Raw genomic sequence first — 27,641 nt, forward strand, 5'->3', positions numbered from 1 at the left:
CTTTTATCCACAGGAACAGTATGGGCTTTGTTATGAGCTAGCCCTCAGTTACTTGAATTCATTTGAAACCTATGGGAATTTCAAGTAGGGACATCACCACAACGTAACTCTGGAAGGGATTTCAACTCCCCAAACAGCCCTTCATCAGTAACAGTGGAAGCAAGAGGAAACAAAGGGATGTGCGTGACCCCAAGATGCTTCACTCCCCTAAAAATCCACCCCAAGGGTCCTCTGTGGCTGGAGAACACAGGCTGGACTGTCTCCAAATTTTGGCCAGGTTTTGAAATGGGAACCGGACCCTCTTCCTAGCATTTGTGCAGGAACTTATCTGGAATCACAGCCTGAGTATGCAGACCAGAGCAGAAGCACCAGGACTCCACCTATCCTTCCTTACCAAGGATGAAGAGAACAGCTGTCCCATCCAGGTTCCCTTGTCCCCTCAAGTAGCCCCAAGGAAAGTGGGGGAGCTCCAACATCTATATTGGGTTTGGTCAGGCAAATCTCAAACACATGGTCCTGTAGAGCTAAACTGGTCCTTCAAACCCCACCCAATATCTTCCTGGGGGCTGCATCTTCCTGGTGCTGCTCCAAATTCCTCTGCCCTACCAGCTCCATAGAGGCTCTCTCATCAGCTGTCTGGCTGCACCATGGCAATCCCAGGTTATAGTGGCTCAGAGTGAACATCCTGGATGTGCTTCAAGCAGCACCACAGAGAAAGGTTCTGCCTCTGCTGCCCAAACACAGGAAACTTCAGAACCAGGAGTGACCCCATGGCTCTCTGTCTTGTGTCTCATCAATAAAGCCATGGTGGTGGTGACCTCTGATCTTTGCTTTTCTTCCAAGTTTGACGTGGCACAGGGGCCACAAGGAGCTGAAAGCACAGAGATACCACAGCATGGGCACAGAACACACACTCTTGTCCAAAATGTGTGTTAAGGGCCATCACTCTTGATGGATTCCCACCACACATCTGCTCCAAACTCACATTAGAGCTGTGCAGTTCAGCTCAGGAGGTCAGAAAAGCTATCAGGAACCACTAGGGGAACCACTAGTCACAGCAGCCCTGCTCGTGGCTTCCCCCAACAAGGCACAGTCAGCTCCTTGCAGGGCAATATGACCCCACAGGGGCAATGAGGGGACCAGGCAGGAGCTGTGTGGAACAAGCAGCCCCTTCAAACCATAAACCATTTATTTGTTGTCCAGACAGAACAGGCAGAGACACAAAGCAGTCCAGCCAGGCCAAGCAAAGCCCTGGGTTTGGCTGAATATCAACAGAGAGGGCAGAAGGGTTGGGGACCAAGAGGACAGGAGGAGAATGCCATCAACTGAGCTGTGTGGGTCTGAGACTGAGAAATCCTACATACAAGTCCTGCTTCCAGGAAAGCAAAAATGAAAATAAAGCCCAGGAAAAAATGATTACAGAAAGCCAGATTCAAAGGCCTTACAAAAGCAGTAAGAAAACGTGAAAGGGCTGAGGTATGAAAAAGCTCAACCCTCCTTGGCCTTGTGTTTTCCTCTTGCAATGAATTGAATGAATTGCATGGGTCCCCCAGGCTGGTCACAGTCACAGGAGAGCCAGGGGACATGGCAACCATCAGGACTGAGCCAGGGTCATCCTTCCCATTTTCCCCATGTCCACACTGCTCCGGATGTTTCCATGGTCCTGGCTGGGGCTGAAGTGACTGATCTCCAGCCTAGCCACCTTTACCTGTGGAGAAAAAGGGCACCCAGTGCCAGAGACAGGCTGGGGCACAAGCAGTGCCTGCCACAGCCCAGCCCTTTCATCCCAGCTGTGCCCAACCACAGGGCCCCAGAGGTGCCTGTCAGTGCTGAGGTGAGAGCAGCAGCCCCTCAGCCTGCAGGTCTCTGTGAGGCATGCCACAGACATGGCTCCCTCAAAGATCTGAGCCTTTGGGATGCTCGTCTTTGCCCACCCTTGTCCCTGCTCCAGGCAGGGAGCACTGCCTGGAACCAGACTCTGCTGCCATGGGGGCCTCAGTGGGCAGAGCCATCCTGACCATCCCCAGCTAAGGCAAATCAAGAGATGCCTCAGTGCTGCTTCTCCTGAAATTCAGATTGTCCTGGGAGATTGCAGCTCACTATAGCTGTCCCACAGCCCTATAGTCCCCTCTGTGATGGTTGTCTGCAGAATTGCATTTTCCTACCTTTTTCATTATCCTCCTGAGTTTTGTTGGGCAAATACTTCCTTTTCCTGTAAAGGCAAAGGGGAGTCCTGGGTAAGAAACTGGCATTGTGTATGTACCTGCTGAACCTGTCCCCTTTCTACTCACCTGGAGAGCACAAACCACAGGATGACTGCAGTCAGAAGGAGGACTGCCAACAGCACAACCAGTCCAATCACAATGCCATGCCACTGGCCTGCAGTCTGCCCTGCAACTAACACAGAGCCAGGGGTGAGTGCCACAGCCTGGCAATGACCCCAAGAAGGGCAAAGGGTATGTGCAAGGCTGTAGGCCTGTGTCCTGGCTGAGGTTTCTTCTGGGAGGTAGGATCACCCCATGTGTGGGGATTTAGCTCTGTTCCACGTGAGACCCAAAAGCACTTGAGCTGGGCCAGCTGATTTCCAGGGCAGCTGCCAGGCTGGCAAAAGGGAACATGCTGGAGAGAGGCTTGGGCACCACGAGCAAGGAGACACTCACCAAGAGAGAAGCTGTAGCAGACACAGGTGAACTTCTCTGCCTGTTGGAGGAGACAGGAGGGAGAGCTCAACCCACTCGTGCAGCACCACCCAGCTGGAGGCAAAGGTCCCCAGGCAGGGCCAGCGAGTGAGCCGGCTGTGGCCCAGGAGGCCAGGGACAGCACCCTGGCCAGGCACGGCAGAGCAGGGTGCCCTGAGAGGCAGCCCAGAGGCAGCAGGGGCGCAGCTCCGGCCGGCAGCAGCCCCGGAGAGCAGGAGCAGCAGCCCGGCCGTACCTGCGGCGAGCGGCGGGCGAGGCGCAGCAGGGCCGTGTAGCCGCAGCCCGGGCGGAGCGCAGCGTTGTGCTCGCCCTGCCCGCGGCTGCCGTCGCCCAGCACGAAGTCCGTGGGGGCGCTGAGGTTGAGAACAGCGGCCACGTAGACGCTGGCGTTGAGGAGCTGCGGCTGCCCCGAGCACATGCCCTCGATCACCGAGCCGTTGTGCGTCGGGGCCACGAGCAGCTGGTGCTCCCTGCGGGGCCCAAAGTCAGCGGGACAGGGGCCAGGGGACAGGGGACAGGGGGCGGTGGAAGGGAGGCGTCTGCAGCCAGCGCCGGGCTGGGGAGAGCCGTCCCGGGGCTGCAGAGCCGCGGGGCTGCGCTCACCTGGCTGCTCCGGAGCCGCGGGCGATGGGGCTCAGGGCGAGCACGGCCGTGCCTTGCCATGGGGCGATGTCGCGGGCGCTGCGGCAGCTGATGCCCTGGGGCCCCGGGGTGTCTGCAGGGGAACAGCCGGGCAGTGAGCACGGGCGGGGCTGGGCCAGGAGCAAGGGCAGCCTCGGGCAAGGCAGGCTGCGAGCACGGCTCGTGTGTGCCCACGCTCCCGGGACAGCCGCGCAGCAAAGCTTACCGGAGCTGCTGCTGCTGCTGCTGCTGCTGTGGAACTCCTTGGCCAGCGCAGCCCCGGCTCCGGCAGCCGTCAGTCCCTGGATGGTCACGGCGTAGCTGCTGCCAGGGCTGTGCTCCGGCAGCCGCAGCTCAGTGACGGAGCCATTGAGCCGCAGCCGCTCCGTCTCCAGCACGCTGCTGTCCGCTGCGTTCCTGGCTGTGATGCTCAGCTGCGGACAGGAGGCACAGCTGGAATGCAGCAGCTCCCAGGTGCCCGCTGGGAAGGTGCCCGCAGCTGGCAGCGACCCTGCCCGCCTGCCCTGCCCTGTGCCTGCCCGGCTGAGGAAGGAATTTGGAGCCAACACTCGGGATGTGCGAGCAGAAGCCTGTGTGAGCAAAGGGCTGAGCCTCTGAGAAGGGAAGAGGGAGGCTGTTCTCTGGCAGGCATCAGGGAACCTGCAGGTCCACTTCAGTTTGATGCTGCTGCTGGAAATCTCAGAGTTGTTGGGACCAACCTTGAGGATTTCTGTGAAGGAGAGATTGCCAGAGGGTGACTTCATTCCCTTCCCATTTCAGCCATGCAAGGATGCTGCAGGCAGACAACTTTGCTCATCACCCAGCCCAGTGGGAGGGAATGTGAGAGTGAAGGTGCTCACTGCAGCTCTCTCAAAGGGGAGCAGGAAGAGTTGGGCAGCAGTGAATGTGGGTGAATGAGTGGACTACTACTGTTCAAGCAATTTTCCCCATTGATTCAAAACTGAGATGTCTGTGTGTCCCAAAATCTCTACAGACCATCAGGTACAGCTCTGCTCTCCCTTGGTGGGAACATGAATGCCCTAAGCTGTGAGAAGAGGGTGTTAAGCCTGCACCCACCATGCCAAGAATCTGGAGGGGCCCAGCCCACATGGAGCAAGCCGTGGTACTCAAGCTGCACTGTCTGAGAGGAGAGCTCATGATCCCTTCCTTACCACTGCACTCCACGCTAGACCGAATGCGGACCCAGACACCTCTGGAGTTTCTTCCAATCCAGACTTCCTTGTACACAGGTTTCCCACGAGAGAAGGACTGGACTTCACTCGAACATTTGACATGGGTGACGCAGAAGCTTCCAAGAGGAAGAACCACTTCTTACCTGTTCCCTGGGGCACTATTTGGATGCTGAAATGTTCTTCCTGGCCATGTGCTGATAGTAGAGATGCAAGGGCCAGGAGGAACTCCGGAGCCAGTGACTGCAGGGCCATCGTAGCATGAAGTCCCCAGTCAGGACTGAAATCTCAGCCCCACTCGCTGCCTCTGAGCCCAGGCATCCGTATCTGACTGCAAGGCTTGCAACCACAGGAAGGAAACAGACACGTCTCCTCATGAGATGTAGGATGCTTCCTCTTTTGGCAGGGAACCTCCCATCACTGTCAGCACTTCTGCCTTTTGATATCTTTTTGCCCCAAGAGCATCCAGGTTCTGGGACTCATCAGAAGGAACCTTGTCACCAAGACCCCAGAGTTTCCTCCCCAAACCCTCCTAGTTACCAGGGCATTCAAGAAGTGTTACTCCTGTTTCTGAGGTAATATCCAAGCCCTTCTGTTGGAGAAGATGAAACTGAGGAATCTTGCAAATATGAATGCTCAGATTCTGGGAATATAGAAACCATGGATGAAATTGAAATGAAAGCCACGTTTGAGATACCAAGCCCTAGTTACTGAATAACCAGGTATACAATGGGATGGCTCACCGAAGCCAATCCACTCTTAACTAAACAATGCTTTTGGCCAGAGGGCAAGGCCAAAAGACACAAAAGACTGACCTGCACCCAAAGATTAGATCTTAGAGTTTAGAATGTCACATGCTATGCTAATGTAAGATTTCCTATAGGCTGTATGTAAATGCTATAGAATTAGTATTTTGTATTAGATTGGTTTTTAGGAATTAGAATATTCATGATGGAAGTGGATTTATTGTGTTACAAACGGGAAGTCGCTCTCTTTTCTTTTCCTCTTCTCTTCCCCTCTTTACCTTCTTTACTCTCTCTCTTTACCCTCCTTCTTCTCTCTTTCTCTCCCCCTTTTTATCTCTTTAATCTGCACGTGGCTGTGCCGGGCAGCTCCTTGCAGACTCCCTTATAATAAACTGCAACTGTAGCTTTTAGCATTTACAGAGCGTCTGAGTCTTGTTCCTCGCGTCCACCCTGATACAAAGAGTCCAGGAGTCCCCCGCACCCTTCCTGACACTGTGTGGGTTTTAGAGTGGTGATGAGTCACTTCCCCTCAATGATCACAGGAGATGGAGGACCTTTGAGAAACCACATAAAGAGCTGGTCAGAAGCATGGATAGGAATGGGGACATGAACTGCAAGGAGGACTTCAATGCCTGAAATAGTCTGTGGCCCTTCTGAAAGAAACACTCAACCTACAGCCTCTCTCATCCTTCCTCGCTTCTGTATCCTCAGCTGCCTCCTCCTGCTCCCTCTCAGCCTGGCAGCACTCTCCTCTGTCCCCAAGTGTGCAGACCGTGCTGCCCTACAGTGCCAGCTGTGTGCTTGAGAAAACTCTCACTGTACTCACAGTACATGCCCCTTGCTAGTCAGCAGCCACCACTTTTCTCTTCTTCCAGATCCTCCCTTCCACTTTGGATGTCCTGGATTCCAGAAGGCTGGGTGATCAGGCATGGGGGGCTGCAGAGGCACACAGACAATACTTGTCCCTCAGCTTTGCCTGTGGCACATGCACAGGACACACTCCTGCCCAGGGCAAAGGGTGCCCTGCTCATGGCTGCCCTCAACAAGGTGCAGTCAGCACACACAGGGAACAGCACCTCAAAGGGCAGTGAGGTGACTGGGCAGGAGCTGGGGGCAGCAGGCAGCCCTGTCCAAAGCACAAGCCTTTACTGTCTGGACAGAGCAGCTGGAGTCATGAGGCTGACAGCCCAGGGTATGACTGGGTGTGGGGGCATGGAGTGGGAAGCAGGGTAGCCAAAGAGGTGGCAACTCTTCTCCCCTATCCCAAGCCTGCTCATTCCCCTTTCTCAACCAGCAGCAGCCACACAGCCTTGAGTTTCTCTTCTCTTTGCCCAATACCCACAAAGAGCTGCTCCATCAGGCACACACATCACACCATCAACAGTCACAGGAAGGAGATCTTTTGGTCCCAGGGGCCTGCTGAAGGTACTGAGCTGATGGGCAGACAGCTCATATGAAGAACGGTCAAAACATGTCTTTACCAGCACATGCAAGTCATGCCAGGCTAAAAAAAAAGCTGGAGAAGAGAGAGGTCAATTGCTCTATGTTCTGGCAGTGTAGTCCTCAACAGGAGAGCCTTGAGGCTGCCCCTCAGCCTCCAGGCTGCACTGGATATTGGCACATTTGACAGGGGAGAGAGATAACACCAAGCAATAAAACATGACAGCTCTGTGTTCAGGGCTGTAAAAAGCACAACCAGAACCAGCTTGTCACACCTGAGTCCAGGGAACTCAGGAGAGTCAGGAGAAGGAGATGGAAACATCACAGGCAGCTCACAGAGCTGGAGAACAGAGAGGCTGATTGCTCCATTGGCCAGCAGTGCACCCCTCACCCAGGAGAGCTTTGGGACTGTGCCTCAGCATCCAGGCTGCACTGGGCACTGGCATTCCACAGGCTGGGAGACAGTGGTGGTGGAGGTGATGGGACAGCAGCAGCAGCCAAGAGACAAGAGCCAGCAGATCCCAAGGCTGCAGGACACAGATGTCCCAAGAGGACCAACTGCACCTCCCAAAATGGGAGATGAGCACCAGCACCCACAGAGGAAGAGACAGACCAGCACAGAGGTCCAGCTGTGCATAGGGGAGATGGTGTCACCTATAGGATGAGGAGGAGGGAAAGCAGCCACTCAAAGCTCTGCACTGGGAGCATGCAGCACCTTGGGTGTGCTTCCTTGGAGATGCCAGGGGCTGGAAAAGCCTGCTCCAAGCTCCTGCACGAAGATTCATGGGGTCAAGGCCTTCACACACAAATCAAGGCAGGAGTTTTTGTGAGCCAGGCAGCCCCTGCAAACCAGAACAATTTATTGGTTGTTTCAGTCTCAGCAGCACAGGACAGCACAGCTAGGCTAAACTCAAGCAGAGGATAGGGTCTAGATGGATACAAGGACACAGGGTGAAAAGAGGAGTTGTGAGCTCCTTCATTCTCAGAGGACATTTGCAGGCACCAAGGTGCTGGTGAGATGGCTATGGCAGAGCACTGCAGAACTACCAGGACATATCCTTGCTGGCACAAGCAGGTCATCCCATGCCTTGAGCTGCTCCTGTGCTGTGACAGAGCATTCTGGAGTCTGATGAAGGAGAAAATCTGGGGGGAAGCAATAACCCCTGAGATGATTCAAAGCTTCTGGTGGTGGAAGACCAAGCCTCGAGAAGGGAAGTGCCATCACCACTGAGCCTCAGATGTCTACTCCAGCTGCTCTTCTTCCTCACTGCTCTGGCTCTCCTAGGATTCCAGAACAGGCAGGGGCTTGGGAAATGGCTCTCCAGCCTGGTCACATTTACCTCCTCTCCTCATTCAGAGAGAACAAGAGAACCCAGGGCAGAGGCTGCTGCATGCCCTCAGCAACGTGAGGAGCTCAGACACACCATCAGAGCTGGCAGTCCCCACTCTCTCTGTGCCATGTGGGGTTCACAGGCAGGACTACCCGTTTCCTACCTGCATCTTTCTCAAGAAAAGTCTTGATCATGCAGTAATTATCCCCATTCTCATATGGCTGGAGCTCTGGGGGGACAAGAGGACAGAAAGAGCCTGAGGGACCCGGGGACTGTGGGAGAAGGAGCTGGGCAGCCTCAGGCAGGCAGCATCACCAGGGGCTGCAGATCATCCTGGGCTGCTCACCATCAGGACAGCAGGGCTGGGAAGAGCTGCTGCCTACCCCAGAGAGTGAGAAGGAGCAGCAGTTCCCAGCCCCCACAGGCACCTCAGGGAGACCCCAGCCAGGAGCGGCTGGAAGAGGCTCCTGAGCAGGGTCTCAGCTGGGAATGCACGTGGGACACGTTGGTCTGACAGGTCAGCCAAAGCCAGCTGGGCTGCCTGGAGCTACCTCAGAATCCACCAGGCCCTGAAACACACCTGCTGCCCTCCCAGCTCCAGCCCTTCAGTCCCCTCTGCTGGGATCCTACCTGTGTAGTGATCCTCCTCGGCTGTGCTGGGCGAGGCCTTCTTTTTTCTGGGAAGGCAAAGGGCAGTCCTGAGTCAGGGAGAGGCTGACCTGGGCCAGACCCTGCTGAAGCCAGCAGCAGTGGCATGGAGGGTTCTGCACACCCTCCCTCTGCCCTGGCAGGCATTGCCCACCCCAGGGCACAGCAGCGGTGGCTGCAACAGCAACCAGGGGCGAGGGTCTCTCAGCACACATGGCCCTGCCCCTGAGGAAGACACTTGGAGCCCCAGCCAGGAGCCCAGAGCCAATGTGTGTTAGGAGCAGCCAGCTGCATCCTCTGCACCCAGAGAAGGGTGGGAGCAGCTGGGGAACCGTCTCCATCCCCACCCAAAGCACAGCACAGCATGGCCTGAGACAGAGCCGAGGCTCCAAATCTCCTGCCACTCACCTGTAGAACACAAACCAGAGGATCCCAGCAGACAAGGGGATCAACAGCACCACCACCAGCACCACTACAATGACTGCTGACACAGGCCAAGGGCCCGGAGGCTGCCCTGAAACTGGCACATGGACAGGAGTGGGTGTCACAGCCTGGCCTCCTGCTGGCAATGGCCCCAAGATCGGCAAAGGGTACGTGCGAGGGTGTATGCTGGTGACAAGCCACTTGTGCACAGGCTTGGCTCTCAAACACCCCTGCTGGCAGGGGACCAGTGACTCCCAGCTGAGCACCACAACCAGCAGCTTTGTCCCCCTGGCACCCCAGCCTGGTGGGAGGGAAGGTAAGGGACTGAAAGTGCTCACTGCAGCTCTCTCAAAGGGGAGCAGGAGGAGTTTGGGACCATGGTGCACGAGGAATCTGAATATGAACCATTGGGTGAATTTCCCCAGTGACACAACCACACCTGTTCAGTCAAACATCAGGAGATTTTGGGGAGAACAGAGGGAAGCCAGGAGAGTGTGTCCCAGCTGGGCTACATCACAGCTCCCAGGGAGCAGCAAAGGGATCCTGCCTCCCTCAAACCCTCTGAGCTGTGTGGCTGCACTCATCCTTTGGTGCCATGGCAGAGCACAGCAGGACACATTTCATCCTGGCCTGGAAACAGGAGCTGCTGCCACAGCCCCCACACTCACAGCACTGTGCTCAAGGAAAAACCCTGATTTTCCCATGCTGTGTCCCCTCAGAGATGTTCTCATGATCCATCCCCCCTGCAAAGGGTTATCGTGCTGCTGATCCCTCCCTTACCAATGCACTTCACACTGGACTGAATGGGGACCCAGGCACCTGTGGAGTTTCTTCCATACCAAAATTCTTGGTACAGTATTGTATACAGTATTGGTACAGTATTGTATCAAAACGTCATAATACTGGAATTCACTCTGACATTTGATTTCAGTGTAGGTTGGCTGGTGACCTCCAGGGCAGCTCAGGTTCACTTCCTCCTCCTTCTCATAGTTCTCCTGGTCTGGTACCAGCTGCAGTCTGGAGTCCCATGGGGGCCTTTGGCACCCTTCTGTGAGAGGTGAAAGAGGCTGTTAGATGGGCTGGGAGGTGGTGGGATGAGATATGGGTGAGTGGTGGGAGGAAATGCCCAGCAGCCCATCCAGCCAATGAAGGGAGGGGGAAGGTGACACATCCATCTGCTGGGATGTGAACTCAGGGCAAGGCTTTCCTTATAGGGAAGGGCTTTCCTTATGCATGAAAATTGTGAAGGATCACTCCTCCATGAGCCTGCACCATTCACACTTGTGTCCAGGGGCACCATATTCCCTTCTCCAAAGGCCAGGGATGCTCCCAGGACAATCACCCCTGCAGCAGGAGATGCCCTCCAACCTCTCATTCAGTCCTGTCACCCAGCCCAGCTCAGGTGGCACTTGCTGGGCCATGGCACCACCACTCCTGCTGGCAGCATGTCCCTGCAGCTGTGGCTCATCCCTCCCACAGGCATCAGCCACGCCCCTGTGGCACCTCTGGGCTCCCTGGTGTCACTCACTCAGTGCCTTGGCTGCTCTCCTCCTGCCCCACACTGCTGGGCAGCAGGACAGGGCTGAGCAGTGCCTCCTCCACTCACATCTCCTGCTCTGCCAATGCCCCTGCCCCTTTCTCCTGACACAGCCCTTCCTTATTCTTGTCACCTCCTGTCCCATGGTGACTTTGTCTTTTTGAATTATATTTTCATTTGTCTGTTTAGCACAGAAATAATTGTGTACCATTAAGGCTGGCTTTGATAGTGAAGGGTGAAGGGTGTTGGACCAGGAAATAAGAGGAGTGTAATTTCTGAGGCTATTGTTTTGAAAACACAACGATAGAAGTTTCATTGCTTCATTTCCTGGACTGTGTTTCCATGGTGGACAGCGGGAGAGAAGTCTCTCTTGCTTTTTGTTAGTTTTTGACTAACTGATGCAGAGAAGTTCCCCAGAAAGTTGGTTTTTTTTGTTTTTTTTTTGTCTTTTTTTCCCCTGGAATTATTTGAACCTGCTCTGGACTGGGGACCTGGGGGAAGCACCCGGAGCTCACACCTGTGGCCAGCGGGGCTTGGCCTTGGCATTGTCCAGCGCCGGGGGGACTGATAACAGACTGAGCCAAGCTACCACCACAGCAGAGAGACTTCCTGAATTTGTCATCACTGCAGAGACTGAGAGGGTTCATAGTTCAGTATTGGTTTTTTGTGCTGGGCAGTGCTTTGCCTGTTGAATAAACAGGTTGCTTCCACTTCTCTCTGAGGAAATTTCTTCCCAAACCGGTTGGGAGAGGCACCACTCGGGTTTGCTTCCTGGGAGGTTGGGGGGGGTGGGGGGAAACCTTTGGAAGTTTTCTCCTGGATTTTCCCTAAAACAGGAAACCTCCTCACCAAATTCACTGTGATAAATTTGATTAGTGCTAACTAAATTGTAACTAATTAGCAAAATTCTATTTATATTAATAGAAAATAATTGTTGCAAAGCAAAAAAGGAAAAGGAAATGGTTAAACAAAGCAGATAGAATCCTCCAAATGTGGGAGTAGAAGGATATAGTAGTAGTAGGATGTAAGCTTGATAAGCAGCATCTAGAAATAAAAAATTTCAACCTTGGAATGGGCCTAATTGAGGTGATTCCAGGCACTGGACACTTGGATAAGGATTTAGTGTGGGAACATATGCCTAGTTACATAAGCCTAAGCTTAGTACACTTGCACTACCTGCAAGGTTACACAGTGGACACGAGGAAGACACAGAGCCTTCATTGGAAATAAAGAGCCCTGAAAGGATGAGAAACCCCTAACTACTAGTGGAGCACGTGCAACACAACATAGTGACATAGATTTTAGAAATAGAAACTAGGAGGACCGTTCCAGAAAATTCTATATTAATATGTATTAGCATACAGTATATAAGTGAGATTTTTAGCTTGACTCTTTGCTATGTGAGGAGGAGAGGGTCCCTCTCCATACAACTGGTCAGTTTTAGTTATGTTTTATATGAGCCTCATATACACTAAAATACTCATTGCCCAATTTTGTATGTATTTAAATATATGAATCAAATATACTTCAACTTTATTCTTTTATATAAAATTGTTGCTATTAAAAATTGCTGCAAAATTTAACCTTGGTGTTTGATAAATAGGGCAAATAGAATATCATTCTTAACATTCACCATCCTCCAGGCTCAGGAGGCAGTGACTGAGTAGCTGGTCCCAGTAGTTTGTCCAGTGCTGCAGGGGGAGGCTTTGTGGCAATGATTCCTTCAGAGAAGGATACTGGCTTCTGGAAGGAGCCCTTGCCTCTTCAAGCCTCTGCAAGAAGCTCTGTGAGGCCTGAAGGGCTTTAAAATGCAATCTTCCTTCTCTCAAAGGGGCACACAAGGAATCTCACAAGGTGCAGATCACCTTTGCCACAAAGGGAAATAAATGCTGGTGACAAGCCACGTGTGCTCAGGCTTGGCTCTCAAACAGCCCTGCTGGCAGGGGACCAGTGACACCCAGCTGAGCACCACAACCAGCAGCTTTGTCCCCCTGGCACCCCAGCCTGGTGGGAGGGAAAGTGAGGGACTGAAGGTGCTCACTGCAGCTCTCTCAAAGGGGAGCAGGAGGAGTTTGGGACTGTTATAGGTAATAAACGAATCAAACCGAATTAAAAGGTTAAATTGGCAAATTTTATTTTCGCGACCAAAATACGGTCCTGGAAAGCCACAACCGGAAAAAACAATACCGAGCCCGGGGTCGGAATTGGGTGAACACACGATGTTACCCAGCCTCTATCGCACTGGGTTCCCCTGGTGTTCACATCGCTGTCTTGGTTGGCCTCTTTTTTATACTGTTTTTCATAGCCTGGAGCGGGACAGTCATTTGTTTCTTTCAAATTCAGCTCTGGTGTCCACACAAGACAAAGTCCTTCCTGCTCCTTGACGAGATTTTGTGTCCGTTGTGTATTGCTTTTAGGTGGTTGATTTCATCTTTACGGGGACCAGAGTCGGGGAATGCAGTCCTGGTGATGGGTTTTTCGGGAAATGCTGTTCTCCTGTGAGTTTCCAGGCGTCCCCAGGAGATAGGTGCTTATCGGTAGCAGTCCGATCTGTAGATATGTTAATTTACCTAGTTCTGAGGCAATCACTGCCTTTTCCTGTGGCTCGTTTATTTTGCAGACTTATTTTATACAAAACACGAATTACAATATGGTATATATATATCACAGGACCATGGTGCACGAGGTATCTGAATGTGAACCATTGGGTGAATTTCCCCAGTGACACAACCACACCTGTTCAGTCAAATATCAGGAGATTTTGGGGAGAACAGAGGGAAGCCAGGAGAGTGTGTCCCAGCTGGGCTACATCACAGCTCCCAGGGAGCAGCAAAGGGATCCTGCCTCCCTCAAACCCTCTGAGCTGTGTGGCTGCACTCATCCTTTGGTGCCATGGCAGAGCACAGCAGGACACATTTCATCCTGGCCTGGAAGCAGGAACTGCTGCCACAGCCTTCATGCTCACAGCACTGTGCCCAAGGAAAAACCCTGATTTTCCCATGCTGTGTCCCCTCAGAGATGTTCTCAGGATCCATCCCCCCTTCAAAGCATGGTTCTGCTGCTGATCCCTCCCTTACCAATGCACTTCACACTGGACTGAATGGGGACCCAGGCACCTCTGGAGTCTCTCCCATGCCAAACTTCTTTTTCTACAGAATATGGTGTCACATCATCATCATAGTCCTGGAGTCCACTCTGGCATTTGATTTCAGTGTAGGTTGGCTGGTGACCTTCAGGGCAGCTCAGGTTCACTTCCTCATCCTTCTCATAGTTCTCCTGGTCTGGTACCAGCTGCAGTCTGGAGTCCCATGGGGGCCTTTGGCACCCTTCTGTGAGAGGTGAAAGATGCTGTTAAATGGGCTGGGAGGTGACGAGATGATGAAGGGGGTATGAGATGATGAGTGGTGGTGAGAAATGCCAAGCAACCCCTCCTGCCAATGAAGGGAGAGGGAAGGTGACACATCCATCTGCTGGGATGTGAACTCAGGGCAAGATTTGTGGGGAAGGGGCTTTCCTTATGCATGAAAATTGTGAAGGATCACTCCTCCATTAACCTGCCCTGTCCATGCCCTTCTGTCTCTGGACACTGCTATCCATCTCCCACAGCCCAAAGCAGGGACACTGCCATCTTATCTCTCATTGCCCATCTGTCCTGAGACTGCCATGTGCTGCCATACCCCCAGTGAGCACAGCTGTCTCTGCCTAGGACAGCTCTGCATCCCCATCCCCTGATGAACAGCGTTGCTCTTCCCCCAGGTCCTTCCCTCACAGCCCCCTGTGCCAGTGCCAAGGGCTGAGCCTGCCCTGCACATCAGGGCTCCCTTCATTCCCCTCTGCTCCAGCTCCTGCTGGTGCAGGAGATGTCCCCCAGGTCCCTTTTTCACGGCCAGTAGGGGAACAAGCAGAGCTGTGTATTGTAGGGTGGCACCTGGAGGCACAGCAAAGACAATGGAATCTCCATGGGCACCTGGGGGGCCGCCTGGGCTCCTGGCACTGGCCTGGGCTTGAGCCCCAGACTTGGCCTGCTCAGGAACTGCTGCAGGATTTCAGCTTGCCCAGCTGGTTCTAACTGGTCTCTTGTCTCTTGTCCTCTTCAGCATTTTGCAGAGGCAGCACAGCCCCAAGGAGGGTGAAGGTAGAGGGGAGACACGGGAGAGCTGCTGCAGCCTCACTTACCCATACACAGGACATCCCTCTCAATGCGTGTCCAGGCACCTCTGCTGTTCCTGCCCCACCAGGCATCCACATAATCTGGTTTTCCAGAACTCACTCTCTGAAATTCTTTTGTACATTTGACCTTGGAGAAGGAGGGCTCAAGACCTTTGGGACAAGTCAACGTCAGTTCTGTATTCTGTGGGTATTCGGTTTTGCTCTCTGAAAACTGAAGTTGTGCATCCCATTGAGGTTTTGGGCATTTTGCTGTCCGGGAGAAAATGTGAGAGTCCTTCTCAGTGAGGGAATGCTCAGGCATGAGAGAGACCAAGGCTGTGATTATTATTAGCTTTCAACCTCTCCCACCACCTTGGCCATACCCCCAGTCATTGTTTGAAGGCAAAGGGCTTCCAGTGGCACTGAGTGCAGTGACCCTTGTTCCTGCCCCCCTTGAACCCCTCCTAGGAGCACAGAGCCCAGCAAGTGCCTACAGCAAGGTGCTGAGACAAAAAGAGCATTGTCACTGCCAGGACATGGGGGAAACCAAGGCATCCAAGTCTCCCATTCCTGCACTGTCATGTGCATGACCAGGTCACAGAGGGTCTGTCACCAGCTCAGCACCCTGGGTCAGGGTGGTGCAGGGCTGTGCTTACCTTTGCAGGTGGCAGTCTCATTCCACATGGCCTGTGCCCCTCTGGAAATGCACTGAATCTGTGGTACAGATGGCAAAAACTTCCCAGCACACCTGAGCAGCACCACTTCGTTCAAGTCATAGCTGCTCCTCTCCGGGTACAGCCGCAGTCTGGAGTCCCAGTCAGAGGGAGCTTTACATTTTCCTGTGTGCAAAGGCCAGGAGGCAGAGCCTGAGGGTCCCTGGGCTCCAGCAGCATCCTCAGGGGTGAGGGTAGTCCATCCAGAGGAGTGCCAGTCCCCCTGTCTTCAGAGGGGTGGCAGAGAGGGCACCTCCCAGGATGAACCCCATCCTCCAGATGCTTTATCCCTCCTCACGCCCCCAGGGGCAGTGCAGGAGGGTTATCCACAGTCCACCTGCCCGCCTGCTGCTGCAGAAACACCCCAGCCAGAGGGATCCAGCAGCCTGGGGGATGCTGCTCTCTCCCACAAATACAGGGGCTGTGGCAGTGCACCAAACTCTCTGCTGGCACCACTCATTGGCATTCCCGTCATTGTGCTGGACATAACCTATTCTCATTCTCTCTCTCTCTCACACACACACACACAGACACACACACACACACACACACACACACCCATTTGCAGAAAAATCCCACTCAAGTCGCCACTTTACTTTTGGTCTGGATGCTACGCTTGTTATTTCCTCTCCTCCATCCTTCTTGCAAAATATATGATGGCTCCTAGGAGCAGCTACCTCCCATCCCACATCCCTCCCATCCTCATCCAAAACGAGTGACACCCTTCATCTGCCCCCATCTGGCAGAAGGGGCTTGGCTGGGACTGCATGTGGGTATTTCACCAGCTGGACATTTGGTTGTGTTCTGCAACGTGTAGCTTGGGCAACTGATTGAAATAAATCATCATATTCCTTTTCATTAGATTCTATACAGGAGCTGCTGGCTCTCTGCATGGCCCGAATTTGGGTTTCTACCCTCTGATCAGATCCCACCTTTTGCATAAGAATTGTAACTCTCTGTGAGTGTTCTTCCACCACACAAGTTTAGCTGTAACCATCCAAACTCTGTCCAAAGCTACCAGGTGCAGTCCAGGAGGCTCAGAGAGTTTGCACTGTGTCCCGCAACACGCAAGTGGCATCAGGACTCCCCAGGAAACCAGGATTGCTCTGATACCTCTCGCAGTAGTAGACCACAACAGCTGCACCACCCCATGCAAAATGAAGCCCCTGAAACATAGGTAAAAAAAATATCCCCAGACTGGAAAACTGAGCCACGAGTATTTCAGGCAGGTGGGAGATACTCATGAAATCATTTCTCATATTTTATTTTGCATTTGAAGGCCCTGAATTATGCCCATATGAAGATTTTATTCACTCGTGGATATTCTTTGATCTTAGAGTCACCACAGGTGTGGGGCCTGGCCTGAAGCAAGGAGCAATTTGAGGGGATGGAGACTGCAGTGGAGGCAGCCTTACGAGCTGAGGGGGCTGTGAGTGCTCAGGAGCATGGCTGGCCTCTCCCACATTGCTCCACTCTTGACCTATGTGCAAGGGAGCCTCACCATTTTTCCTTTTGTAACTGTTCCACACTTCCTGGTAGCTGGGAGAGCTCCCACTGCACTCAAAACCCACTGGCAACACTGAACGTGGCAACCTGCTGGGCAGGAAACTAGGAGGAAAAGAGAAATTCTCCTTTGCAGACACTCTGCTGACACAGGTGCAGATTTCAAGAGGTATCTGGGACAGCATCTTTCCCCAAACATGGATGTTCTGCTGGCAAGGGTGATTGCAGCTGCACAACAGAGCTCTGCCTGGCTCCCAGCTCTCCCTGAGTCTTGTCATAGAGCAAAGCTCTTACTGCTGAAACAACTGTGAGTGAATGTGTCTAGACTGACTACACTTCCTTGCAGAGGCTGGGGGTTACTCTGTGTTTGAAAAAGTCACATCTCATGGCTGCTGCTTTAGAGGTGCAATACAGTGCAGACTTACTGTAGCAAAGATGAGAGCTAGTCTTTGTTTAAAGATTGGAATTTTTTCTTTTACTAAACAGTTCTACTTCTGCACAACTGAAATTAGCCATATTTAGCATTATGCTAATTATTGTTTACAGGCACTTAGGACTCATTCAGTCTTTCATAAATGCCTTGGACTGGAAGGTTCCCAAGGAAAATTTTGTTTCCAGGCCTCCTGTCATGCACAAGGACGCCTTCCACTACACCAGGTTGTCCAAAGCCATCCACAGTCTGGCCTTGATTACTTTCAGGGACGGGGCATCCAAGGCTTCTCTGGGCATCTTGTGCCAGTGGACATCAAAAAATTGACTGCAATACTTTGAGTGTGACCATGCAGCTAACTCCATCCCCACTGAGTGGTCCATCCATCAAATCCACACCTTCACAGTTTGGAGTTAAGGATATCATGCAGGACAGTGTCAAATGCCTTGCAAAGTCCAGGTGGATGATGTCAGCCAATCCTCCCTTATCCACAAATGCTGTCACTGCCATAGAAGGCCAACAAATTACTCAGCTATGATTGGTCTTTGTGAAGCCATCACAAATCATTTCCACTGCCTTAGAATAGTTTCCAGCAGGAACTGCTCCATGGTCTTGCTCAGCATCAAAGGGAGACTGACTGGCCTGTAGTTCTCAGAGTCTCCCTCATTTCCCCTTTTTTAAAATGGGTTGTGCTTCTCCTTTCACACTCAGTGGGAGCTTTACTGGAAGTTGCCTGCTTCAACTGCTCAGCTATGATGGACAGTGTCTTCACCTCTTCCTCCACCTCAGGACCCACACATGCATCTCATCAGCTTGCATGGATTAGTGCACCTTCATGTGCCTCAGAGGGTCTCAAATCTGGTCTTTTCCTGCAGCAGGATGGTCCTCATTCTGCCAATCTCTGCTTTTGCCCCCTGCAACTCAGGTTACTTGGCTAAGGGCACCACAAAACAGGTGTTGTGTAAGACTCCTGGGCTGGAAGTGAGTGTGAAGGGATTGCATGAACTGCAGTGGTGTAACAGCCACACATTTCTGACTATGCTCTCCACCTTCACCAGGGCTCCATAGAATCATTTCTCTTACACCTGGGCACTTTTCAGATGTAACCCTTTGCCAGGAACATCAGTCTCTGCTCTGTTATCTTTATTTTAGGTGAAAAGGCCTCCACAGGTGTGCAGACTTGATCCAGGGTTTCCTCAGTGTTCCTGTCAGTGTCACTGAGCTGGAATGGTGGGATGCTGCTGGGATGAGCATGGACTCCAGCACAGCCTCAGGCAGGGGTAGACATGTGAAATGTGCTTCTGCAAAGACCACACGTGTGCCAGCGGAGTGTCAGTGGCCACATCTGCCCTTGGACACAAAGATTGCATGGCAGAGCAGTCCTGCAGGCAAACCCTCTTGCTCCCTCCTTGCTTCTTCTCTGCCCACAGGGTGCCTGGCAAGCACCAGGGGGATTCCTGTCCTCTGCAACTCATCCTTTCCTTCCCAAGCTCTCTGAGCTGTGTTTGATGCCATGTGCTTGCTGAGAGGAGCTAAGAAAAGCAACCATTGTTTCCACAGAAAAAACCACTGTTTTTCCTGTTGCACTGGAGAGTTGCACTGGAAGCCACTGAGAACATAATCATGGATCTTACAGTATGTCTCAGAATTTGGGAATGGAGGTGATCATTTGGCCTCACAGGCTCCCCTATGCCCCTTGACCTGCCAGATGTGCCCCTGTTTTGCTCAGGGACAGACAGAGGCTGATACAGCACCCAAATCCAAGCTGGACATGGACCATGCTGAGCAGAGCCCAAGGGCTGGGTGGGAGAGATCAGAAAAGGCAGGCAGAGCCCACATCTCATTCCCATACTCAAAGAATCCAGTGATCAGAGAGTGCCACTTCAGGGGAGTGCACGAACATCAGAAATGATCCTGGGGCTTAACAGTGTCTGACACAGGGGCTGGGTATGGCTAAAAAAGCTTGTTTGCCTTGCAGAGGGGCAAGGTACACCAGCAGGGCAGGCTGAGGACTGTTTACCTCCTGCACACAGAGCATGCTGCCAGCAGTGCCAAACATCACAGCCCCTCCAGGACTTGCCTCCTGCCCACATTCCTGCAGCTGTAGAGCAACGAACCCCTGCCACAGCACTGGCACCATCTGCATCCAGGCATCTACAGCCGCCCAGAGTCCCTGCTGGTGGCATTTCTGATGACTGTTTGAGGGTAAAGCCTAGAAAGCTCTGCTTCTCTGCAGAATGGGGAAGAGCAGACACTTTCAGTCCCTGCCTGTTTTCATCTCAAGAACATTGCTGACTACAAACCACCTTGGCCTCACTTCTCAAATAAGTCCAAGTCTTTCAGGCTGATCAGCACTTGAGGCTCATTGGGAGAAGCTAATCCATGGCTGCTGGCTGCAGTCAAGATGGACAGGGTGGGGGGAACACCTCTGTCCTCCCCCTCCTTACACTCCTTTCCAAATCATTCCATAAAAATTGTCATGGGAAAAGGGCACCTTGGGGCAAAGGAGCCTGTGCTAACCCAGGGTGCCTTTGGCGTGTTTTGGAGATGTTCATGGGAAGCTCTCAAGGGACTTCCACTGGAGAGATGGAAGTCCCCACTTGTGCAAAGCAGTTGGAAGTATTTGTGGGACTGGCACATTGATGGAGAAATGAGAGTGCTCAGGCAGAAGGGGGAAAGAAACACTCAGCTTTCAACCTTGTAGGGATTAACAGCAGCTGGGAGAGTAGTGGAACAGTTCTCAGACACTGTTTTTTACCCTGCACAGTGGTATGCAGAGAGCTGCCCACAGGCTCTCCGCTCCAGCTAGAGGAAGGTGACTGAGTCAAGTGAAGTTTCAGCAAGGAAAATGTGGTGTAGATGTGACCAAATAGGCACCTTTTGTAACATGCTCATTGTGAAATGGGAAATACTGAATGCCTAAGACAGGAGTGGTAACAAAAGGTTGGTCTATTTGCCTCCTAAAGGCAGATATTTACTGTTTTGGTTCTTTTCCTAGTTCATGCTATTAAATGAATACCCTCCTCGCTGACATTGTTTAATACCCATGAATATAGAAAGCCTTTTTCAGAAATATCTGGCCTGCCTGTCCCTGCTGCAAGGAGTTATGAGCCTGGCAGGCTAAATAAAGCCCCAGCATGGGCCAGAAGGGGAGGGTCAGGAGAAAGAAGAAACAGCTTTGCTGATCATTCAGGTCAGGCTCCTGGGTTCAGCCCTTTGCTTAGCAGCAAAAGGTGTCCTTTCTTACACTGTGTTATCTCACATACAAAGAATAAAGAATAAGGTGAAATTTAAGAAGCAGTAGGTGAAGTTCAACCCTTTTGACAGGGCAGCTCAGCAGCTGAGACAGGTGACAGCAAAGTGCACTGCAGTCTTGCTGTGTTTGATGCCATGTGCTTGCTGAGAGGAGCTAAGAAAAGCAATCACTCTTTCCATCAGTGGAAATTTCTATTGCAAGGCACTGAGAGCACAAACACGGGTCTTAGAGCATCTCTCTACTTCTCAGCAGCAACCAGAGCTGCTGAATGGGTCTTTAAGAGTGATGGAGCAGAGAGAACCTTGGGGATGCTCTGCCTGGGAATCATGGAGGGAAAGGAGGTGGCACAGCAAATCACTGAACAAGGCATTGTGAGAAGAGCTGGGAAATGGTGGCACTTTAACCTGGACTGGTCCATCAGATGCTGAAGAACATCTGACACGTGTCTAAGAACAGGAGGCAAAATTTGTGTTTCCTGAACCTGTGCTCTGGTGATGGGAAGTGGAAGAACAGTGGAGCACACAGTTCCCCACCCCTAGGGGTTAAGCCCCAGGCACTCCTCTGCAGAACCTCTTAGCACTCCTGTTCCCCACAGGATCTACTCTATGCAGGCATTGTTTGGAATTCGGCTGACACAAAACGTTTCAGATTGGCTACGGCTTAGTGTTAACTACCATCCTCCCACCCCCACAGTTGGTTATTGCAGCTGTGATCCTCCGTAGAACTTCTTGTCAGCTGCCACTAGATCACTACATAGCATCAAGCAAGGCTGATGAAAAAGGAGTCAGGGCCAGCTTGGATTCCAGACCTTTACTTTGCACAGAAAACGTGCCCTAGAAGCTTCTCCACATGTTTCCATCAGCACTGGGACTTATCTGCCAGGGAATATGCTCAGGGATCCCACCCAATTTCTCCCTCCCTCTGTCCAACAGCTCTACCCTGCCCCACTGCCACTGTCAGCCCATTCCACCCTCGCAGGGATGGCAGAGACCCTCCTGCCTCACTCGGGCCATCTTCCCTGCCCTGTCCCTCTGCAGGGGAAGACCCTGATCCATCAGATCAGAGGTGCCAGGATGGGATGAACACACAGGCTGAGGATGTAGGCAGGGCTGCTCACACTGCTGGGTGTGGCCACCACATGCTTTTGTCTTGGTTCCTGTTTTCACAACACCACGGTGCAAACTCAGCAATATCATTCTGCCACAGGCAGCCCCAGACTCCTCTGGGGATGGCAGGGTGACTGAGACCTGCAGAGTGTGACAGGAATCTGCAGGCCTACAGGTCCCTACTGCATCCCACTGCACTCGACACGGACAGATCCTGGTCTTAGTGTGCACCTTGGAAACAACAGGAAAGCCACACAGTGCTTGGACACGATTGCACATGCTTTCCTGGGAGAACAGCTACAGCAGGGATCTGGGCAATGGGAAGACACTTTGGGCAGGAGAATATCCCTTGTAACAATGGCAGCCGTTGCTTTCTGCGTGACAGTGTGCTGTGCTCGCACTCTCTTCAAGCACACGGACACATTTTCCCTGGAAACAGACTCCCATGACACTCCTCACATAGTACAGACCCTGGTGTCACTTCACATCAGCAATTAAGTTTCTGATCCCATTCCCTGTGCTCTGCCACGGCCACTAGATCAGCTGTTTTCTCTAGCCTGCATCCACCCAGCACCTGCAGCACCACAGTGGACTAGGATGACATGATTAGATGCTAGTTTAATGATTTTTATCACCTAGCTCCAAGAAAATTAGTTTAGAGAAATACTCCAATTCAGACAGATGCAGAACAATGCACGGTCACAGTTCCTGGACCCACAGCTCAATTTCCAGACAGTGCAGCCTCCTGGGAGGACAGATAACATGTGAGCCTGTAAATTCCCACTGACTCTGCTGGCAACAAAGTGTGCAGCCAGTGTAAGAAGAGCCCAGCAGAACCTTAGGGGTGCCCTGATCCTTCCAGCACCAAGGAAGTCCACCAAAGAGCAATCCCAGAATATGAAAACTCTTTTCCCCAGGCTCTCCTGAATACCCAGGGGCTCAGCTCATGGCTCCCCTGCTCTTTGCTGGGCACCAGAACCCATCTCCTCTGTGGTGAGGACATGGCACCCTGACACTGTGCAAGGACATATGGACACCTTGTATTTCCAGCTCTGTGGAGGAACACTACAGACTCTGCAGAGGCTTTCTCAGTACCCCAGCTTTGCTGCCCTCCATCCCCAAACAGAACTCTGCCTCACCACAAGCCAGCTGGTGGACTTGGGCCCCAGTGTGGCCATCAGACCTCTCTGATACAGCTGCCGTATTCTGCAAGCCATGAAGTTGCACAGCAGCTGTGCAAAAGGAGGACAGTAAAACCTTCTCTTGGGGGTAGAGGAGAGCGCACTGCTTACCTTTTTCCAGGGATTTTCCATAAGTGTTTGGAGAGGGCTTATCATGATTTTGTGCTGCCAGCAGAGGTGTGAGGAGCAGGAGAAACATCCATTGCAGGGCCATGTTTGCCTACGCTCCCAGGGCAGGACTGAGGTCTCAGCTCCGCCGGCTGCCTCACTGCACACCCATCTGATTGTGAGTGGTGCAAGCACGGAAAGGAAACAGGCATGCAGAGAAATCACATATGGTGCAAAAGGCTTCCTCATTGGAGAGGGAAACTCCACCAGTGCTTTCTTTCTCTTTCAGCTCCACGACCCTTTTGCAATCTAAAAACCACAGTTTTTAGGTCTTCTGTCAGGAGCAGCTGGGCTGCCTCTTCTCCCAGCACAGATCTCAGCAGGGTTTGTGAGGTTTTCTGGCTCATGGCTGGGCTTTAGCAGGAAGATGTGGCTTCCATCCAGCAAGTTAAACCATGACTACATCAGGACAATCCTCACCTTGTTACAGCCTTGAAAAGGACTGTGATAAAATGGACTTCTGCAGGGCACAGATGATCTTAATTACCTGGTAGTGTGTGCTATGGATGGGAAAGCCAAGGTTTTGGCAGGAGTGGATGGATGCTCAGGACTGGGCTGAGAGCAAATGCTTGGGCAGAAGGGGACAAGAGACCTGGAGGCCTTGAGCTCAACTGCTGTGGCACATTGTGCTGTCAAAACTTGGTGGGAGCAGGAATGACCACAAAGGGATGGGATGCCAGCACAGGCAGTGGGGCAGAAAGGGGACTGCTGGTGAGGCTACCTGTGCAGCTGGAGGCTGGCACTGGCCACAGCAGCAGACCCAACCACCAGAGGAGGTCTAGTGCAGGAGCTGATGAATTTGTGTTTCCCCAGCCACCTCATTGGATGTGCCTGGCCTGTGTCCCAACAGAAACACACAACTAAGAGAAAAACAAGCCCTCAGATCTTCTCTGAGGCTTCACAGCCAGGCTGCAGTCCCCTGTGATGGCTGGATCTCAGCAGGTGTAGGCAAGGAGCTGTGTCCTGCTGCAATGCCAGGGTCCAGGCATGCTGCCAGGAGTGTGTCCCATTTCACCACAAACCTTTCAGGGCTGTGAGGACACACTCTCCTGTCGACCCTACAGATGTTGTGGCAGATCTGGAGTTCTTGAAGTGTTTGCAAAAACGCCTCCTGGCTGCTTCTACAGGCTGTTCTTTGCTCACTTTTTTGTTAGCCTTATCAAGAATATATGTCTTATCTGTCTGACACCATTTTTGTCCTCTAGACATGACCTCTTTGAAGGAGCTTCTCTGTTTTGAAGAACCTCTGGCCCTGGTGGTTATTCCTAATGCTTTGCCTCTACTTTTTGAGCTCTGAAGGGCTGCCTTAAGTCTTTGAAATATTGCTGGACACTGTGACCATGCTGCTTTATCTGTTTCCTTTTTTTCATGTATTTCTCCTTTTTGGTGCTGATTAAGATATCCCTGGACTTTCCAGTCTTTGCTGATTATGCAATGTCAGGGAAACAAAGCATGTTGTGGCTGTCACCAGCAGGCAGCCCTTTCCTGGGAACATGTTTGCCCCATATTTCCTGCACAGAGCTCAGCTCCCCATTTTCCTGCCAGTGGTGCATGTGGAGAGCCACCCACTGATGCCTTGCTTGCCCTGCCTGGTATTGCAAACCAGTCATGGAAGTGCTTGAAGACCAACAGCAGTTGCCCTGTGAAGGGGCACCCTGCCCCTTTCATTTGGGATTTCTGTTCCCAAAGGTGTATCCATAGTGCAAAGAGGTCTGCATCCCTCCTCTGGAGCAGGGCCCCATCACCTTGGAGAATCACAGAATCACAGAATGAGCTGAGCTGGAAAGGACCCACATGGATTATCGAGTCCAAATTTTTGCCATGCACAGGACTTCCCCAAGAGTCACACCACGTGCCTGAGAGCAGTGTCCAAACTTCTTGAGCTCTGTCAGGCTTGGTGGTGTGTTCACTTCTCTGGGGGGGCCTGTTCCAGTGCCCAACCAGCCTCTGGGTGAAGAACCTTCTCCTAACATCCAGCCTAAATATCCCTGGACACAACTTCAGCCCATTCCCTCAGGTCCTGTCACTGGTCACTACAGAGAAGAAATCGGTGTCTGAAAGGCCTTCTGCCTGCAGTTGTAAGTCAGTGCTTGCAGCCACACATGCTCCTCCCCGCCTCATGCTCTCCAGGAGTGGCATCTGGCTTGCCAGTCCTCTCCTGGCATGGAGCACACGCAGCTGCTGGTGCCAGACTGGCCCTGGTCCCACGAGCATCCCGGCCTCGGGAAAAGTGCCCTGGGCTGTTCTCTTGGTTCAGGACAAATTTAGAGAGAAAATCTTTGAATGGGGTCTCTTTAGGAAGCAGATTTAAAGAGTCTTTCCTGTAACTGGCTTGGGGAAATGCTTCCTTAGAGAGAAGTGGAAAAAAAATTGTTTATTTAAACACTTCCCAGCACAAAAATGAACAATATTAAACAGTAAAACCTCTTGCTGCTCTGAAGAGATGACAAATTCAGAGAATTCCATTCTGTGGGTCACAGCCCAGCTCACTCAGGCTGTTCTCAGTCCCTCTGTGGGTCACAGCCCAGCTCACTCAGGCTGTTCTCAGTCCCTTCCTTGGTTCTCAGGATGTTTCTCAATCCCTCTGGCCTTGGGAAATGCTGAGGCCCAGGCCAGGCCTGGTGGGCCGCAGGTGTGAGCTCCTGGTGCTGCTCTGGGTTTTCAGTCCAGAGCAGGTTCAAACGGTTCCAGAAAAAGGAAAAATAAAACAAAAATTACAGTCCTGGGAGCTTCTCTGCCTCAGCTAGGCAGAAAAACTAACCAAAAGCAAAGGAGAGCTCTCTCCTGTTGCCCACTGCAGACACCACAGTCCGTGTGAAGGATGTGGGGGAGCAAGTGCCGTCTCTGATAAGAAACTCTGTACCTCTTTTCTCCCCCTTTACTCCTGAAACCAGCCTTAAAACTGCAGAACTCAATATTCAATAACAAGAGAACAGACAATTTGGGGATATAAGTATCATAAAGTCACCCCAAGAACCACTCGTAGGCAACGCTGCCACAGCAGTTTGCCCAGAGCAGGCCTTGTGGGTTCCAGTGCACAGCTGGAGGCACTGAGGCAGAGAGGGAGCCAGCCAAGGGCCCAGGGCACCAAGTCAGTGCAGAGCCAGTTTCAGTGCTGAGCCCCAGCATGGTGCCCAAGAGCAGCACTGTCCTTCCTCCGGCTGGAGGGGAACAGGCTGTGCCCCAGTGTCAGCCCGGCCCCAGCACTCCTGGCCTGCTGCCACAAGTGGGGCCTCGCTGAGCAGGGGCCTGGGAAGTGGCTGCTGTGACTCCAGGCTGGGACAGAGGCAGTGCCAGGCCTGTGCCCAGGCCTCTGCAGCTGGGCTGGCCCAAAAGCTGATGGTCAGCTCTTTTGGGCTCACACACAGCTCTCGGCGGTTAATATGAGCTTCTACGTAGTTTTATGACCCCAAACTAGTGGCCATATATATGCCAGAGTCACCTGCACACCCATCCCCAGCCTGGCAGCCCCTGCCCATCATGCACAGCTGCTGAATGGAAACTTGTGGGATTTCAAATGTTCAAGGATGAGGCCGAGCTGGATGGGCATTGGAGCAACTTGGTCTGGTGAGTGGCATCCCTGCCCACAGCAGCAGGGGTGGAACTAGATGATCTTTAATGTCCCTTCCAGCCCAAACCATCCTTTGATTCTCTGCATTGTGTGTGTGTGTCACTGCCCCTGCACACTTCCAGTCTGAGCATGGGACCTGACTGCCAGGAGGGGCATAGGAAGGAAAGGCATTCCCATCTCTCTTCCAATAAGTATCAGGCCTTTCCGTTGGACACAGGCATTCCAGAGTTCCTTCAGCACTGACACCCAGGGTCCATGGTCAGCGCCTTTGAGCTGAGGATGAGCCAGGTCCTGACCAACTGGGCAGAGAAGGTCCAAGGACCCCCTAGCACCTGACACCAGCAGGTCCCCCCTCTCAGCTGGCACATGCCCCTCAGATTGTCATGCTCATCTGGACTCCCATTGCACCCTAAATCTGCCCCAGCCCTGCTGTCACCCCATGACTTTACTCCTCCAACACTGGGTCCCACAGTCATGTGGGCCATCCCCCCAGCTTCTGTACCATGCAGAGCAGATTCCTGCACCATGAAACTGGGCTCCTTTTTGCTTCCCACACGATGAATCTCTGCTCCCAGGATTCACCCATAGAGCCCAGCACTTCTTTGCTAAGACCTGCTTTGAGATCTGAAAGGAAGCCAGGAGCAACTTTGCTGAGCAGCTGCTCAGAGACATCTGCCAGGAGCAGGAGAGGAGGAGCCTGCTGCTGCTCATGTGTCATGAGACAGGCAGCACTGACTGCATCTTGGTGCTGGTGCAGAGCTGCCCCTGGCCTGGCTCTGCACCCCAAAACACATGAGGGGCCTGGACCAGCAGCGTCCCCAGAGAGCAGGAGCCCCCATGATGAGCATCTACAGACACACAGTGTCTCTTCTTCGTGCTTAGCATGACCCTGACAGAGCTCATAGGCCTGTGTCCCCATCAGGGTCCTA

The 27,641-nt window shown here is 52.6% G+C and overlaps 2 protein-coding genes and 1 long non-coding RNA gene across 4 annotated transcripts in view; 1 reads left to right on the forward strand and 2 right to left on the reverse strand.

Annotated features, from left to right (window-relative positions):
* Positions 1-817, forward strand: part of LOC130264745 (receptor-type tyrosine-protein phosphatase kappa-like) — a 28,977-nt gene extending 28,160 nt beyond the window's left edge. For both annotated transcript variants that reach the window (XM_056513205.1, XM_056513206.1), the window contains one exon: positions 14-817. In XM_056513205.1, coding sequence (XP_056369180.1) covers positions 14-88 — 75 coding nt within the window. In that variant the 3' untranslated portion in view covers positions 89-817. The remainder of the gene's footprint in view (positions 1-13) is intronic.
* Positions 818-1,151: 334 nt separating this feature from the next.
* Positions 1,152-23,300, reverse strand: LOC130265501 (uncharacterized). Its single transcript, XM_056514602.1, has 12 exons — positions 23,085-23,300; positions 15,441-15,623; positions 14,812-15,054; positions 13,850-13,964; positions 4,493-4,620; positions 3,547-4,050; positions 3,303-3,414; positions 2,935-3,169; positions 2,661-2,700; positions 2,292-2,397; positions 2,166-2,212; positions 1,152-1,708 (listed from the first exon to the last, which is right to left on the reverse strand). Exons 1-12 carry the CDS (start codon positions 23,185-23,187, stop codon positions 1,695-1,697), a joined length of 1,830 nt encoding a protein of 609 aa, XP_056370577.1. The 5' UTR covers positions 23,188-23,300; the 3' UTR covers positions 1,152-1,694.
* Positions 7,060-9,947, reverse strand: LOC130264750 (uncharacterized). Its single transcript, XR_008842513.1, has 3 exons — positions 9,879-9,947; positions 8,658-8,704; positions 7,060-8,256 (listed from the first exon to the last, which is right to left on the reverse strand). It is a non-coding gene; the product is annotated as an uncharacterized LOC130264750 (long non-coding RNA).
* Positions 23,301-27,641: the final 4,341 nt, after the last annotated feature.

This window comes from Oenanthe melanoleuca, chromosome Z (genome assembly GCF_029582105.1).
Source record: "Oenanthe melanoleuca isolate GR-GAL-2019-014 chromosome Z, OMel1.0, whole genome shotgun sequence".
Lineage (NCBI taxonomy): Eukaryota > Metazoa > Chordata > Aves > Passeriformes > Muscicapidae > Oenanthe > Oenanthe melanoleuca.